This window comes from Phaseolus vulgaris, chromosome 11 (genome assembly GCF_000499845.2).
Source record: "Phaseolus vulgaris cultivar G19833 chromosome 11, P. vulgaris v2.0, whole genome shotgun sequence".
NCBI lineage: Eukaryota > Viridiplantae > Streptophyta > Magnoliopsida > Fabales > Fabaceae > Phaseolus > Phaseolus vulgaris.
In genome coordinates this window covers 17,448,408-17,466,474 of record NC_023749.2, presented here as the reverse complement: position 1 = coordinate 17,466,474, position 18,067 = coordinate 17,448,408, and the positions used below count along the sequence as shown (strand labels likewise).

Genomic DNA, 18,067 nt, shown 5'->3' with positions numbered 1-18,067 from the left:
AAAAGAAGTTGTAGTGGGACTCTCAGTGCAAACGGAATATAAGAAAAAAGGGCGAATTGAATCAAAACAGTTGTTGTGCTCACATTGTGGTAGATTTGGACTTGATGAAAATTGATGCTTTCAACTAGTTGGATACCCGGAATGATGGGGTGATCGCCCACGTAATGAAGGAACTAGCAACAGAAGCGCCCACAAACAAGGGGCATGTGGGAGAAGTGGGATGATGCGCACAAATACTGTACATGTCGAAACTAAAACATGTAGTGAGCAAAAAGGAGAATCTCGCAGTGTGGTAACTGGAATTAACAATGAGCAATGGAAAATATTGATCAAAATTCTTAATGCCAACAAAAGCAACGAAGTTGAAAAGATGACTAGTAAAGGAAGTTGTGTTTTGTGGATTATTGATAGTGGAGCTTCTAACCATATGACAGGGACCTCGAGGAATTTAAGGGAACAACACAATGTGAAAGCTTGGACAGTGGGATTGCCAAATGCATAGGAAGCTCTTGCAAATATAAAAAGAACAATGATCCTTGAAGGTGGGCTCAAACTGAAGAATGTGTTATACTTGCCAAAACTGAGATGCAATTTAATCTCAGTATCGCAATTAACTGATGATGTGAATTTTTTAGTGCTATTTGCTAATAAACTTCTGTGATGCATGACCTTACTTATGGGATGCTGATACTTATTTCGTGGCACTCGCAAAATAACAGCGTGTCAGACCAGTGTGGAGAAACATGTTGATCTTTGGCACAAGCGTATGGGACATTCGTCCTACAAAGTAGTTCAAATGTGGCTTGGAATAAGTAATAGTTGTAACCTTGAACAATTGACCAAGGTGTGTGAAGTGTGTCAGAGGTCAAAACAAACGAGAGACAATTTCCCTTTAAGTAATTATGATGCAACAATTGTCTTTGATTTAATACATTGTTTTTTTACTTGGGACCTTATAGAACCCCCTCGTCTTGTGGAGTCTCATATTTTTAAACAATAATGGATGATTATTCTCGAGCAATGTGGATACATTTGTTGTCTGAAAAGAAAGAAGTCTCTAAAAGTCCTTCTTAATTTTTTTGATCTCATCGAATGACAGTACAATAAATGAATTAAAGGGGTGCGAGTGATAATGGAATGAAGTTCATGTGTTTAAGGTCATATTTCTTGCAACACATAATCATTCACCAAACTTCTTGCATTGGCACGCCACAACAAAATGGGTGGGTAGAGAGAAAACACAAACACATTCTTAATGTGGCTCTGTGATTTCAAGGGGGACTACCAATTAAATTTTGGGGTGAATGCATCATCGTTGGATACTTAATCAATTTGATGCCTTTATTTGTTCTTCAAGGTAAAACTCCATATGAAATGGTACATGGAAAACCACTGACGTATGATCATTTAAGGGTATTTGGCTCCCTCTGTTATGCACACAATCAACTCACCAAGGGAGACAAAATTGATAATAGAAGTCGAAAATGTGTATTTGTTGGGTATCCATTTAGGAAAAAGGGATGAAAATTGTATGATTTAGAAAATTGTTTTCTTCATATCCCATGATGTCGAGTTTGTGGAGAGTGAATTTCCTCTTGTCTCCCTACCCAATTTGGATGCACCCACTGCTCAAGTACAAGCCTTTCTGAGGTGACTTTCTTTGAGCATAATCCATGTTGTTGAATCAAGTGTGATCAAAGGCTTTGACGAATCCAAATCGTAGTGTTTGATGGAGGGCTGAAGTTGCTGCTGTGTTTCGGATAGGATCTGGGTAGTTTATCTATGTAAACCACTCTTTGTTGAATCTAAAGCTAAAGTGTTTTCAAATCTTTTAAGATTAAAGTGTTTTTCAAACTAAGTGAAAAACAACCTGTTGTTTTGTCAAAACAACCAATTGTTTTACTCTTAGGTGTTTTTGAAAAGGTTGAAAACTGTTTTGGTTGGTTGACTTGCTGTCAAACCAAAACAATCGATTGTTTCGTGCTTTCAATCGATTGTTTGTTTGAAAATCCTAACAGAATCTGTTTTGTTAGTTGAGTGTGCTTTAAATGTTTTCAAACTGAATGCGCTTCTGTTTTAAATGCTTTGACCAATCTTTGAAAGTTATAAATAGTTTGTTTATGTTTTATAACAAACAAGAAAAAAAAAACAGATTTGAGTTTTTCAATTTGAGAGAGATTGCTTTCAAGATTTGAACATTCACTTTTCAGCTTTGGTTTTCTCAAGAGAGAGTGAAATAGGATTACATCTTTATTGATTTCAGTTCATTATGTAAACAAGTGTAATTCATTATGAATACTTTGTATTTTTTGGTGTTGTAAGCCAAGTAGTGTTGTGCGCTCTTGAGGTTGTCAAGATCAACATTCTTGGTGTATGCTGTGCCAAAGGAAGTGTGTTTCTAGGTCACTTCTTTGGTGGTTTTGTGTGTAATTTGTATTTGATTACTTAGTGGATTGCCTAGTGGATTCTGGGGACTGAATGTAGCTCTTGGTTTAAGAGTGAACCAGTATAAACTGTTTGTGTATCTCTTTCTTCCCTTAAACTCATTTAAATTCAGTAGTTATTGATTTGCTGGTATAAACAACCGATTGTTTCACAGAAACAACCGATTGTTTTTTCGGTGCTTTGCTGTTTTGTGCTTTATATCTTGGCTAACTGAATTTCTGATTGAGTTTCATTCAAAGGATTTTGTTCTAGCTTAAAAAGTTTTTAAAAACCCCCTTTAAACAGTTCACCCTCCTCTCGTTTAAGGCCATATATTCTAACAATTGACATCAAGATCTTGGTACTTGAAAAATACTCAAGTTTGATCCTAAAATCTTTTTCAATGGCTAGAAAACTACCTTTTGAGGAGGGTGCTTCAATCAGCAAACCACCTTATGAGTATTGGGAGGCTAGAACAAAAATCTTTGTTGAATCCATTGATCAAGGGATTTGGGATGCAATTGAAAATGGCCCTTTCATTCCAAAGATTAAAAAGAATGGATCTTTTATTAAAAAACCTTGGTCCCAATGGACTAATGAAGAAAGTGAAAAGGCCAAGTTTGATTGCAGTGCCAAAAAAATAATAACATATGCTTTGGATTTTAAAGAATTTTTCAGGATATCAAAGTGTGAATCTGCTAAGGAGATGTGGGATACACTCAAAGCAACTCTTAAGAGTACCACTGAAATAAAGAAATCAAAGACAAGAAGAAAAATGAGACAAAATAAAAAAGTTCTCAATCTATGCTTCATGGCCAAAAAGGAAGATGATTCAAGCAGTGTAAGTTCCTCTAATTCTTCAAATTCTGAAAATTACAATTAATTACTTCAAGCTTTTCAAGAAACACATGAAGAAGCTAATCGATTGGCTCTCTTGAACAACCGGTTGAAGGGAATGAACAACCGACTTTAAAACAGAGTCAAATCACTGGAAGAAGAATTAGAAAATTCAAAAATAGATTTTGAAAACCTTGAAATTCTTTACAAAAACTCTTTTTGCAAGTGTGACACTCTTATTTGTGAAAATTGTGAAAATCTTGAAAAGAAAGTTCATTATCTTGTAAAGACTGTGGATAAGCTTTTAAAGGGTAAATCCAACTTTGAGAATGTCTTGGCATCTCAAAATTGTGTTTTTGGAAAAGCTGGATTAGGTTTTAATCCACAGAACAAGCAAGACAAGTTTTCAAAATCATTTTCTAAACTGCCAGAAAAACAATCAATTGTTCTGTCGAAACAACCGGTTGTTACATGCTTCTACTACATGAAAAGAGATCATTCTGTCAGATTCTGTAAAATTAGGAAATATTCTTTTCCTAAAGGTATTATGAAATGGATTCCTAAAGATTCTGGAGTTTCTAGTGATGAATGTAAATCAAAAGGACCCACATTTAAAAGGGGACCAAATCTTTGTACTTGAAATTTCACTTTGTAGGGAAATTTGATGGAGAGCATGCAGCAGTGGTATTTGGACAGTAACAGCTTAAAACACATGACCGAAAATTAATCAAAGTTTGTGAGCATCACCTTGAAACAAGAAGGCCATGTAACATATGGAGATAACAACAAAGGAAGAATTCTTGGAAGAGGCTCTATAGGAGATAAGAGTATCTTGATCATTCATGATGTCTTGTATCTAGAGGGTCTAAAGCACAACTTGCTCAGCATTAGCCAACTATGTGATAAAGGCTATCAAGTAATCTTCAAGACAAACTCTTGTGAAATATGCCTTCCTAACTCAAAAGAGGTAATGTTGATTGGTAAGAGAATCAACAATGTCTATCTCTTGGATATTTCTTCTCCTTGTTCTATAGGTTGTCTTCTTTCTAAGCATGATGAATCTTGGTTATGGCATAGAAGAATTGCTCACCTTCACATGAATCACTTAAACAAGTTAATCTTAAAAGATCTTGTGTTTGGGTTGCCCAAGCTTAAGTTTGAGAAGGACCACATATGTGAAGCTTGTCAAAAGGGGAAACAAGTTAAAAATTCTTTCAAAATTAAAAATGTTGTTTCATCTTTAAAACCCCTTGAGCTACTCCATATGGATTTATTTGGACCTTCAAGAACCATGAATCTTGGTGGCAACTATTATGCTCTTGTTATTGTGGATGATTTCTCTAGGTACACATGGACTTTCTTCTTGGAATCAAAGAGTGATGCCTTTTCTGCCTTCAAAAAGCTTGCTAGAAGGTTACAAAACACAAAAAACAGAAACATTGGTTCTATAAGGAGTGATCATGGAGGGGAATTTCAAAATGAGAAATTCAGCAAATTCTGTGAGAAGATGGGGATCTTACACAACTTCTCTGCACCAAGAACTCCTCAACAAAATGGTGTAGTGGAAAGAAAGAACAGATCTCTTGAAGAGTTAGAAAGAACCATGCTAAGTGAATCCTCATTACCCAAGTATTTTTGGGTTGGTGCTGTTAGCACCTCTTGCTATGTGATGAATAGAGTGCTAATAAGGCCAATATTGAAGAAAACTCCCTATGAACTCTTCAATGGAAGAAAGCCAAACATCATTCACCTAAGAGTATTTGGATGCAACTACTTTGTTATGAATAATGGAAAGGAAAATCTTGGAAAGTTTGATGAAAAAGCTGATCTTGGAATCTTTATTGACTATTCCTTAAATAGTCATGTATATAGGATCTACAACAAGAGGCTCATGACTGTAGAAGAATCTGTTCATGTGGTTTTTGATGAAGTTGATCACAAAAGCATTCAAGTCTCAAAGAACTGCACAGAGGAGGATGAGCAGAACATCAATATGGAGAAGCTGGACTGCTGTGCAGAAAAACAACCGGTTGATTCATCGAAAAAACCGATTGAAATTCTGCAGCAGAGTGAGCTACCTAAAGAATGAAGAATACCAAGAGATGTGTCAGTGGAGAACATCATTGGGCAGATAAAGGAGGGTGTTTCTACACGTAGCTCTATCTCAAACTTCTGTAGGCACACTGCTTTTGTCTCTCAAGTTGAACCAATGTCTATTGAAGAAGCTCTTAAAGATGAAAAATGGGTGGAAGCTATGCATGAAGAGCTGAATCAGTTTGCTAGGAATGATGTATGGTTTATGGTTCCTAAAACAGATGAGATGAACATCATTGGATTTAAATGGGTTTTCAAAAACAAGCTTGAAGAGGCTGAAATAATTACAAGGAACAAGGCAAGGCTAGTTGCCAAAGGCTACAATCAAGAGGAAGGGATTGACTATGGAGAAACCTTTGCCCCTGTTGCAAGATTGGAAGCTATGAGGTTGCTGCTGGCTTTTGCTTGTATGAGTGGTTTCAAACTCTTTCAAATGGATGTGAAGAGTGCTTTTCTCAATGGCTTTATCAATGAAGAAGTGTATGTTGAGCAACCACCGAGTTTTGAAGATCATCAACATCCTAATCATGTTTTTAAGCTGAAAAAGGCATTGTATGGGCTTAAGCAAGCTCCAAGGCAGTGGTATGAGAGGCTTAGCAATTTCCTTTTGTCACATGGTTATGAAAGAGGAATGATTGACAAAACTCTCTTCATCAAGAAGTCAAACTCTGAAATTATCCTAGTGCAAATCTATGTAGATGACATCATCTTTGGTGCCACCCAAGATAGTTTGTGTGAAGAATTTGTGGCAGCTATGCAAGGTGAGTTTGAAATGTCTATGATGGGGGAACTTTCTTTCTTTCTTGGATTGTAGATTAAGCAAACAAAGGATGGAGTCTTTCTATGCCAATCAAAATATTGCAAAGAAATTCTCAAGAAATTTGAAATGGAAAGTTGTAAGGAAGCAAGCACACTCATGCCTTCAAGCTGTTATATGGATGCAGATGCTACTGGAAAAGGGGTAGATCAAACAAAATACAGAGGTTTAATTGGCTCATTACTCTATCTCACAGCAAGTAGACCTGATATCATGTTTGCCGTATGTCTTTTGCAAGATATCAAGCAAATCCAAAGGAATCTCACTTCAAAACTGCAAAGAGAATTCTTAAATATCTCAAAGGAACAACCAATGTTGGTCTATGGTATCCTTCTCACTCTCCTATACACTTAATTGGTTATTCAGATTTTGATTTTGCAGGGTGTAAGCTAGACAGAAAAAGCACAAGTCGCACTCATCATCTTCTTGGATCAAGCCTCATCTCTTGGCATAGTAAGAAGCAAGCTTGTGTAGCTCTTTCTACTGCAAGAGGGTGAATACATTGCTGCTGGAAGTTGCTGTGCACAAATACTTTGGCTTAAACAACAACTTGCAGATTTTGGATTGAAGATCAACAAGGTTTCTTTGCTTTGTGACAACACAAGTGCTATAAATCTCACCAAAAATCAGATTCAACATTCAAGAACTAAGCACATTGAGATTCGTCATCACTTCATACGAGATCATGTGACCAATGTGTTGAATCAAGTGTGTTCAAGCTTTGAAGAATCCAAACCCTTTGATGGTTGATGAAAGGTTGGATGTGCTTGTTATTGTTGTTGAGCCGTCTTTAGATGGAAACTGTGATGTGAAATTCATTGAAACAAAACTGCAACTGGCTGATATATTCACAAAACCTCTACCAAAAGAAAGGTCTTTCTTCTTAAGAAATGAGTTAGGCATTCTTGACTCTCAAAATCTCTCTTAAACTATTTTTTAATTCTATTTGTGAAGACAAATAAGGGGAGAATTGGTTGGTTTTTGTGTTGTATGCTTTCTATAATATGTTTCAAACTGTTAAATCTCTCCAATTTCAGAATTTGGAACTATTTGCTGCTTTTGCTGACAGAAACAACCGATTGAATCGAGGAAACAACCAGTTGTTTGTCTGATACAGTGCTTAGTGAATTGCTTTTCTAATCTACTGTTATTGATGTTGTGTATTGCATAAAGTTTTGTTTTGCAGGAACTGCTTCAGATTCAAACAAGTCCAACACAAGCAACCAGGGATTTGTCTTCATCAAATAGGGGGAGATTGTTGAATCAAGTGTGATCAAAGGCTTTTAAGAATCCAAATCCTAGTGTTTGATGGAAGGGTGAAGTTGTTGTTGTGTTTAGGATAGGATCTGGGTAGTTTATCTGTGTAATCCACTCTTTGTTGAATCTAAAGCTAAAGTGTTTTCAAATCTTTTAAGATTAAAGTGTTTTTCAAACTAAGTGAAAAAAAACCTGTTGTTTTGTCGAAATAACCGATTGTTTTACTCTTAGGTGTTTTTGAAAGGTTGAAAACTATTTTGGTTGGTTGACTTGCTGTCAAACCAAAACAATCGATTGTTTCGTGCTTTCAATCGATTGTTTGTTTGAAAATCCTAACAGAATTTGTTTTGTTAGTTGAGTGTACTTTAAATGTTTTTCAAACTGAATGCGCTTTTGTTTTAAATGCTTTGACCAATCTTTGAAAGCTATAAATAGTTTGTTTATGTTTTATAACAAACAAGAAAAAAACAGATTTGAGTTTTTCAATTTGAGAGAGATTGCTTTCAAGATTTGAACATTCACTTTTCAACTTTGGTTTTCTCAAGAGAGAGTGGAATATGATTACATTTGTATTGATTTCAGTTCATTCTGTAAACAAGTGTAATTCATTCTGAATACTTTGTATTTTCTGGTGTTGTAAGCCAAGGATTGTTGTGTGCTCTTGAGGTTGTCAAGATCAACATTCTTGGTGTGTGCTATGCCAAAGGAAGTGTGTTTCTTGAGGGATTCAAGGTCACTTCTTTGGTGCTTTTGTGTGTAATATGTATTTGATTACTTAGTGGATTGCCCAGTGGATTCTGGTGACTAGATGTAGCTCTTAGTTTAAGAGTGAACCAGTATAAACTGTTTGTGTATCTCTTTCTTCCCTTAAACTCATTTAAATTCAGTTGTTATTGATTTGCTGGTGTAAACAACCGATTGTTTTTTTTGGTGCTTTGCTGTTTTCTGCTTTATATCTTGGCTAACTGAATTTTTGATTGAGTTTCATTCAAAGGATTTTGTTCTAGCTTAAAAAGTTTTCAAAAACCCCCTTTAAACAATTCATCCCCCTCTCGTTTAAGGCCATATATTCTAACACATGTGACAACCTTCCATCTGAGCCCAACTCGCGTGATGCCTCTACTTTCAGTGACAAGGAAGGGTTCCCCAATGGCCCATGATGTGCAACTCATGCATAACGGTACAATGCCCATTGAAGACCAAGTTCATATAGCCACTCCCATGTAAGATGACGTATGCAGTCTATCCCCTCCTTCCCACGACGTTGTGTCCTTCTCCACCGTCAATGAAACCGCATTTGAAGCTCCACTCGGCTGAGGGCATAGAATAAAATACCCCTCTAAACACCCCTCAGTGCGTCTTTGTAAGTATGTTACCAATACCCTCCACATGATAAGCCCATTGCTTCGCTCTCCTCTTCTGTCACATCTCTCAGGTACATCCTACCCTTTTGTTAATTATGTAACTTATGAAAAATTTTCTTCCAAGTACCATACCTTTCTTGTAGCAATCGGGGATGAACAAGAACCCCGACACTTTTCTGAGGCTATTCGTGACGCACGCTGACAAGCAGCCATGGACGATGAAATGAAGGCTTTTCAAGACAACGACACCTAGCATATCACCACATTGCCCCCTGAAAAGAAGGTCCTTGGGTGCAAGTGGATTTATCACATTAAGTACCACTCTGATGGGAGTACTGAACGCTTCAATGCCCGCTTGGTTATTCTAGGAAATTATCAAGTTGTGGGAATAGATTTCAATGAGACCTTTGCCCAGTGTCCAAAATGGTTACCATTCATGTTGTTCTAGTTGTAGCTGTTGCCAAGGATTGGGAACTTTACCAGATGGATGTTCACAATGATTTTTTACATGGTAACCTTAAGAAGGATGTCTATATGAAATTGTCGCCTGTTTTTTTTTTTTGGTGCAAAATCAAGGAATGGTGTGTAAGCTATGCAAATCTATCTATGGCTTATGCCAAACCCCACGTTGTTGGTTTGCAAAACTCTTGACTTCCCTTCTCCAATACGGTTTCCAACAATCTTCCTTCGATCATTCCTTGTTCATCCTTTGTCCTTTACACGTCCAACTTGTAGTCCTTGTGTATGTGGATATCCTAATCATAGTTGGTAATGATCATTCTGCTATTCAACGGTTCAAAGACTATCTTCATGCCTGCTTTCACATGAAAGATTTGGGGAAGCTCAAATAATTTTTTGGGGTGGAAGTTGCCCGATCTCCTACAAGAATTTTCCTCGGTCAACGAAAATATACTTTGGATATATTTATGAATTTGGATTGCTTGGCTCGCAGACATCATCTACTCCCATGCACCTCTTTTGTGATAGTTAGGTTGCTCTGCATATTTCTAAGAATCCAGTATTTCACGAACAAACCAAACACATTGAGATTAACTGTCATCTCGTCTATCATGCTATCACTCAAAACCTCATCCTTCCATATTATGTCTCTACTCATACTCAATTGGCAGATATCTTCACTAAAGCACTCAGATATAAGAAGTTCACTCTTCTACTCACCAAGTTGGGCATAACGAGAGATTCCAACATATCAGACGCAAATCCAGTTGTATCTCCAACATATCAAGGCTTTATGTTAGAATAATTATAATTCATATTTTTAATGATTTCTTAGCGTAAAATTGTTCTTAATTTATGTAAATACTATGTACTTGCCATTATTAAAAAATTGTAGCAGATTTGTTAGATGATGACAATGTGTATATATTTGGCAACTTAATATTCAAACAGGCATATTAGCCCATAAAATTTTAGCAATTGGAATCATCCCCCTCCCCATCTAGTCTTCGGAAACAAAAATAGCATTTAATTTTCCCCAAACCTTACATTTAGTTTAATGGTTCTTATCCCATTTTTTCACCACAGAACCTACACAATCCCTTATAGATACGTTCACTAACCTCTTTCCTTAAAATAGAACCTACAATATTAGTCTTGTTGTTTAATCTTAAGATTGGCTTAAAGGAACTTGGTGCAAAATGAGATTGTGAAGTAGTGATAGGTATAGATTTCTTGTAAAAATGTGATTGATTTCCTGTCTTAAAATTTCAATTTTGTTCCTCTATACTACCCACTGAAACCCCATGAAATTTCTTAGTCAATTCTTGCAATACATCTTCTTGGAGACAGGCTAACTACACTGCTTCTTTAAGTGTAGAAGTTTTATGTAAATGTATTGTTTTCTCTAACAAGAGTTAAGACTAACAAGAAAAAACTCAAAGCAATTTCCTAAAAAACCATAACTCTAGCCAATAAAGTATCAAAATTTTCCAAATATTGAACTAAAGAACTCCGTTTTTAAATGAGATAATTCAGCCATGGGATGCCATCATCAAATTTGTGAGCCATCCTTCAAGATTTGCGTCCATGATTGTCGTTGGAAATCAAAAGTCTTAATGTAATGATTTTGTCACGCAAAAGCTTTGCCCTCCTTTGAAAGAAGTAGTAATCTTGCTCTTTGCTATATTGGGGTGTCCTCCAATTAAAATAATTGCTTAACTTTGGCCCTCCAGTCTTAGAAATTGGTTCTATCAAATGATGAAAAATGTAATTGGGTTCTTTCAAGAACTATAGAAGAATTATTCACAAATTCTTGATTTATGTAAGAAGAAGACGAAAGTTTCATGGAAGAATTAAATCTTCAATAACCTGTTGTAATCCTTGTAAAGATTTTTGGTTGTGTCTTAGGAATTACCATAAGTTTCTCCAAAGATTCCACCCTTGTTTCTAATTCCTTATTAGTCACCATCTCCCCTAAAAAGCTAATACCACTTGTTAAAAATGATTTCAGCCTTAATCTCACCTCTCCTCTAGATCACTCTAACTCTCATTGTTCTCACTTCGGTGTTCACTCCCCACACACAAAGGTATGCTCTCACAACACAAATGTTGGTAGAATAGAATTAATTTGTCCATTAATCATCCAAAGCCCCCCTTGATGCTTATAAACACAATTTCAGTAACAACATAGTTGTTCTGTTTCAAACAAAATCAGATCTTAACTACCAACTCTTTTTTTAAAAAAGAGTTATATATCAGGATAACACTGTGGCAACCTATTGAACTTTTAAATGCGAAATCATTAAAACTTTTATCCATATCAATTAAGATAGACAAAGATTCATATTATATCTATGATAGAAACTTAGATGAAAATGCAAGTGCGAGAATATCAAATAGTCATTTAAAATTGATTAGAAAAAAAATGAATAATAGAAACTATGAGATGATTGACATGTTTTCTGAATAACATCAAATTTTACCTTGAATAAGGAATTATGCAATAAGGGTATTTATGATTGAGAGGATTATCAAATGTTTCCTAATCAAAATAATCTTGAAATGAACCAAATGATAGAACCTTGGATAAGTCAATAAAGGTTAGAAATATGACTTTTGATTAACCTTATTTCATATCTCAATTTCTATATTTTTTCCTTAGGGGATGAGTTACTAAAAGGATTATAAAATATCCAAATTTACTTATTTTTTTAGGAAAGAGGGAGAATCAGTGCTAAAACATATAACTCGATATCAAATATCAAATTGAGTGTGAGGATATAATACCAAATCAGAACTTAATGATGAAATGTTCTCTAAATTCATTGAAGAAAAATGCATTTACTTGGTTCACCATACCTCCAAATTTAATATATATTAGGATAAAATTGATATAAATTTTCATAAGAAATTCTTTAGAGGTGAGACTCGTATGTGAGTTTGATCGATTTGATGAACATAAAAAAATTTAATAGTAAAAATATTGATGATTGCTCAAACCAATATAAGCAATTGGAATCAGGATGTTTTACACAATTCCTCTGAGTACAAATTAGTTCACATGATTACAGTAGAGTTAGGATTCTTAGTAAGGAAAAAAATTATAAATAAATGAAATAAATAAATTAACAAGGGAGAAGATGTGCTTTATCAGCGTAATGAAATATATATTTCAAAAATAAAAAAGACTAATTTATCCTCCTTTACCCGTATAAATTGTTATAACATGGGGAAGTTGAAGATAAAAAAACAATAAATCTTATAGCTTTTGAAGTATAAAGAAACTGATCAATTTTTTTTTTATATTATAGTAAAAGATAAACAAATTTGATTAGTTTATACATGTTATGCAGGAAGTTCAAAAGATGAGGCTTATTAATGTTTGGCTTGAATGTGGTTCTGCCTTGGGTTGTGTTGCGTTTACTGTTAGAACTAATGTTCCGTGGATGCTTCGTAATTGATGAAATACTTGTCTTTGGGAAAATCAGGTTTAGGGTTACTCATATTTTTCGTGAAAGGAATGCGTGTGCTGATAAGTTGGCTAATTTATGATTTATTCATAGAGAATCATTTCATTGGTATTGTTCTCGCCGATTGACTCTGGTGAGAAGTTCCACTTCCGATCTATCTCATCTGGAATCTGTTATACGTCTTCTTGTTGCACTGGAACGCGGCTCCGTTGAAATAGAGGGGGTTTCACCTGTTGATCACACTCCGACGATCAAGTCAGTGAGAGCTTACTAAAATCAAATAGGTATTCAGTTTCAGTCTTAGAAACAACGTACCTCTACCAGGGGACTCAAGCCCCTTTTATAACTACTCTTGTAACAACTTTCTCTCATAAGTCTTATCTCTACTGAAAGCATAGAATAATAACAAAAAAACACCTGCTAACAGGACACCACTTCAGGTGCTAATAGCAGGAAAATATTCTGTTTTACGTGGGAATCCTTACTCACGGTGATTCTCTTACTTAACAACTTTATCTTTTCAACTAACAACTATACGCATGTATTTACGTATCTTAACAACCACGCACACTTATCTGTTAGGTTAAAAAACATATTCTGCTAATAACCTTATTTTAATATATAACAAAAATATTATTTTAATTAGTCTCTAACGGACTTTATCAATATAATTGGGCCAAACTTGTGACCAACCATTTGGGCCCAACAACCGAGCTAAACTACCCATGTCGTGCACCGAGCTTCGAGCCCTCTGTCAAGTACAGGTATAATAGGCTTCCATCTAGTCGATTCTTAGAATTCTTTATGAATATGTATAGTCTACCTATGTATCGTTTTTGTTAACATATGGGTTTTGGTCTAGTCCCCCATATTTTTGTATTTTTTTTCTTGTTCTCTTGTTTTTTAATAATACCTTTTTCATGTGATGGCAAATGATTGTTGTTACGTGAGGTGTCAGCCTAGTTGAGATGTCAAGTTGTATAATGATGCCTAACATTAAAGGTTTTATAATAAAAAAAAAATTAATGACATAAAATATCTTCTTTAAAAAAAAAATTGTAAGTATGGTAATATTTATTATCATTAAACTAATAATTATATTCATTTAAAGAATGACATAGAAGAAATAATTGCACAAATTTAATTGAGATTGTATGAAAAATCAATGAAGGTTAAAACTAATAAATCATTTTAAATAGTTTAGTTCTATATAAAAAAATTACTTTAAATTTAATAATTTGTCTATATAATGCATTAGTCTTATATTTACATTTATTTAAAAAATATTTTTTTTTATAAAAGTAATCATAAGAATGTTTTTATCAAAGTCAACCTATGTTATGTTTAAAATCAATTTAATGTATTTAAATTGAAAATCTATACAATAGCTAGTATAAACAAAAAAGCCTATAATTTTGTGTGTTAAAATAGTAAGATATCCTATGTCTTGGTAACTCTATTTGAGTTTGTTATTATCATAATAAAAAACAATATTTGTAATAAGTAATATAATTACTGCATGATTAGGATTTAAATTCGAGACTAATGGATAAATAAAAGAAATCGACATCAATCGGTTTACATGCTCACCTACCAACCCATGTGATTTAAGCACGTGGTCATTGTTCATGGATAAAAATCCCAATCCATATGATTTCACCAATCACTATTAACTCTTTAAATTTTTCACAACATGGAACCATCCATTCATACCAATTACCTAATTTCGTTTTCATCTTAAATTTGTTTAGCCATATTTTTTCCACTTCAAGCTTATTTAAATAGGTTAGTTACGCGTTTGACTCTAACTCCCACCATTCTAATTACCATGCCTAATTATTGGAAGGCAAAAACTTGACCCAACAGTTTAATTAGTTAAACCAATTTCTCTAGAAGGGTACCTAATAAACTGAATGTGTTAGTTAATCTTGTAATGTAATGCAATGCACCAATATGGGGAGAAGAAAAGGAAAATTGTTGACAGGCATAGATGGAGGTGATGGAATGGTTAAAATTAGAGTAGAGATGGTAATATAATTAATATGGTAATAATAAGAAGAGAGAAAGATAAAGTATAAAAATGATGATGAGACTATTATTATAAGGGTACCCTACTAAAGGGGCGGTCACAAGGGCACGTGGTGGCTGATTCCCACTGGTTATTTATAATTAAACCAGTGGCGACTTTCCAGTAATGCCGTTGAGTTGAGGAGACCCAACCCCTTTCTCCTCCCAGCTGTTCATAGCTGTCCAATCTCTCTCTCATCCATGTGACCCTACTGCACAAGACACATAGATGCAGATACCCCAGAGATTTATTGGGATTTTAAACCCTCCATAAACAAATTTTCTTATGATTATTGTTAAAAAAATATTTAAGGTCAAATCATTAGGGTGATTATCTTCTTCTTCTTCTTCTCCTTGTGCATTTCTTCACTTTAACATTCCCTGAGGTTTCTGAACATATTTATAAAAAGGTTTGGTTGCATTAGAGGCTTTGGCTCAACTTGTCTAGGTCATATGTTCTCATAATTTCCTCTCTCATTTGTGGAGTATGATTTGATGTGCAACTATATGTATAATTATATATGCATTTAGATAGTCATAATATATACCAACATTGTGTTTGGTTTGGTTTGGTTTGAGATATTTATATACGTAGTCTTCTATTCCTTTCTCTCTCATTCTTCTTCATCATTCTCTTGAGAGATTGTGTTGATTGGTGTGACTCAAAATGGCTCAATTGCCACCAAAAATTCCAAACATGACACCCAATTGGTCAGACTTTTCTTCTCCTCACCAAAAGATGCCTTCCCTCAAAACCATGGCACCAAACATGTCAAACCAAAACCCTTCATGGGTGGATGAGTTTCTAGACTTCTCAACAGCTAGACGCGGTGCTCACCGGCGCTCGGTGAGTGACTCCATCGCCTTCCTTGAGGCACCAATGCTGGATCATCACTGTAAAAGTCGTGGCAGTGAAGGTGGTGACAACGAGAACGAGTTCGAGAGGTTTGATGATGAACAATTCATGTCCATGTTTAGTGATGAGGCCTCAGGGAATAATAACAACAACAATAATAATAACACCATGATGGCACTTTCCTCCTCCAACCCTTCTACACCCTCTGATCACAACAGCATCAACGATGAGAAGGAGATTTATACGGAAAAGGAGGAGGAGCAAGAGCAGAAGCAAGTGAAGAATGAGTCAGACGAGGATGAAAGCCAATGCAAGCAAGAAATCACACAAACCCCCGATGATAGTAATAATAGTAACGCAAATGCAACAACTTTTTCCAGTGAGAAAATCACAGACCCCAAGAGGGTCAAAAGGTAATTAGTTAAACATTCATGTTTTTAGTTCCTGTTAAACTTGCACTGCATTGGCCCATATGACATTCAATTTGGATAATAATGTTTCTCAAAACAAATGGATAATGTTTGAGTTAGAAAATGGAAACAAACAAGTAATGAACTGTATAAGTATATCTTTTTCATGTTTTTTTTTCTCTCAATATAATATGAAAACCTGTGACTATGTAGTGTGTATCAACTATTCTTGTAGAAGACATGCTCTTCGTTATATTAATCATCTGATTATTGTTTTGCATTATCAGAATCTTGGCAAATAGACAATCGGCACAAAGATCAAGAGTGAGGAAGCTGCAATACATATCTGAGCTTGAACGAAGTGTGACTTCATTACAGGTGCATTTAGGTGACTGTATAACAAAGTTATATATAATTGGATTTGTAGTGAGAATTAACAATTAATATGGTTTTTTCCCCTTAAATTCTTATACTGACCTATTCATTCTGTTGTATGAAGGCCGAAGTTTCTGTATTGTCTCAACGAGTTTCATTTTTGGATCATCAACGTTTGCTTCTAAATGTTGACAACAGTGGTTTGAAGCAAAGAATCGCTGCGCTGGCCCAAGACAAGATCTTCAAAGATGGTACTTGCTTTACGTGTTACCTTCTATTATTAAACTATATCATCTGCAGAAATTTTCTTCTTTAGGAAGTAAATTCTTGAATTGATTACTTATTGATTGTGTTAATGTTAAAACGGGATGAGTAAGTACTAATTAAGAGCTAAATGTTTCTAACCTTCAGATTAAGGCTAACTTAGTAAATCGTACATTATCTACACTTATTATTTTGTTTGTATAAGTAAAAAAGGTATGGTTCGTTTTTCATATCTAATTTGAAGGGAAAGCAATTAAACTATTTTTTGTAAATTAATATGACTATTTATCTTAATTATCGTCAGTATCATGGACTGCACCTGTGTATGATAAAAAGTTAGTTTCAAGCTTTTAGAGTTAACTTCACGAGAAAAAAAAATGATAAATAAAACACATTTATGTATCTAATCTATACTTTTCAAATTCAATACCAATAAGCATGCTACTCCTCGAAGTTGGTCAAGTATTCAAGATCATAAAAATTAAACACATTGTACTGTTTGCCTCTTTTAGTGCAAGTTATTAAGCATACTATATATAATTTTGTTCCTTTAAAAGGCAGAAGAAACAGGCCAATTATTAAGGTGTACATAGTCATGGTGACTTTAGTAAAAGAGTTTGCATGCAAAGTATATCTAGATCTGTGTGCTAATCATCCATATGCCTTGTCATTAAGTACACAGTTATACATAAGATTGCAAACAAAGCATCAAATAATGCAATCACGTACATATATATATATATATATATATATATATATTATGCAGCACATCAAGAAGCACTGAAGAGGGAGATAGAGAAACTGAGGCAAGTGTATCACCAACAAAACAAAAAGAAGATGGACAATGCTGCAGGGTCACCATCCCAATCCCCATTTCCATCTCCAAAACCACGATGTGATACAGACACTGAGAATGAACAGCGTATCAATGTTTGAAGTTTGAACCCTCCCTTGAACTGTCACTCACCCTTTGTAGACTTTGATCAAACATATCAACCATGTAAGCTAGTTTAGATGATCTGTGATTCTTTTCAATTTTACAAAAAGAAATTGCAGAGTTTTGGAAATGGAAGAAAAGAAAAGAAAATTAAAGCAAGATTTAAATACCGTTTTATAAGTGTTTATGTATTGTTCTTCAATCAGAATTAAACTTTATCTGAACAATAACGTATTTAATAAAAGATTTCATTAAATATGAATGCAGATTATCGATTCTGATACAAGAATAACACTAAAAGTACTTATTAAAGTGTATAAAGTTTGCTAAGAAAAAGGGTCTTGAATGGCATCACGTGCTGTTGGGTAGGGAGAGGGTGAGAGATTTTATTAGCCAATTGATGAAGGAAAATGTTGCAAACTGAGAAGGGTCACAT

At 34.6% G+C, this 18,067-nt stretch overlaps 1 protein-coding gene across 1 annotated transcript; it reads left to right on the top strand.

The window, feature by feature from the left end:
• The first annotated feature begins 14,654 nt into the window (after nt 1–14,654).
• LOC137825381 (basic leucine zipper 34-like) lies at nt 14,655–17,798 on the top strand. Its single transcript, XM_068631057.1, has 4 exons — nt 14,655–16,058; nt 16,343–16,433; nt 16,555–16,681; nt 17,461–17,798. Exons 1-4 carry the CDS (start codon nt 15,457–15,459, stop codon nt 17,628–17,630), a joined length of 990 nt encoding a protein of 329 aa, XP_068487158.1. The 5' UTR covers nt 14,655–15,456; the 3' UTR covers nt 17,631–17,798.
• The last annotated feature ends 269 nt before the right edge of the window (nt 17,799–18,067 follow it).

Excerpts from the sequence above, each read along its gene's own strand:
- LOC137825381 (XM_068631057.1), top strand. The coding sequence starts at position 15,457 with ATGGCTCAATTGCCACCAAAAATTCCAAACATGACACCCAATTGGTCA. Across the intron at positions 16,059-16,342 it reads GACCCCAAGAGGGTCAAAAG|AATCTTGGCAAATAGACAAT; the intron begins GTAATTAGTTAA and ends TTGCATTATCAG. Across the intron at positions 16,682-17,460 it reads AGACAAGATCTTCAAAGATG|CACATCAAGAAGCACTGAAG; the intron begins GTACTTGCTTTA and ends TATATTATGCAG.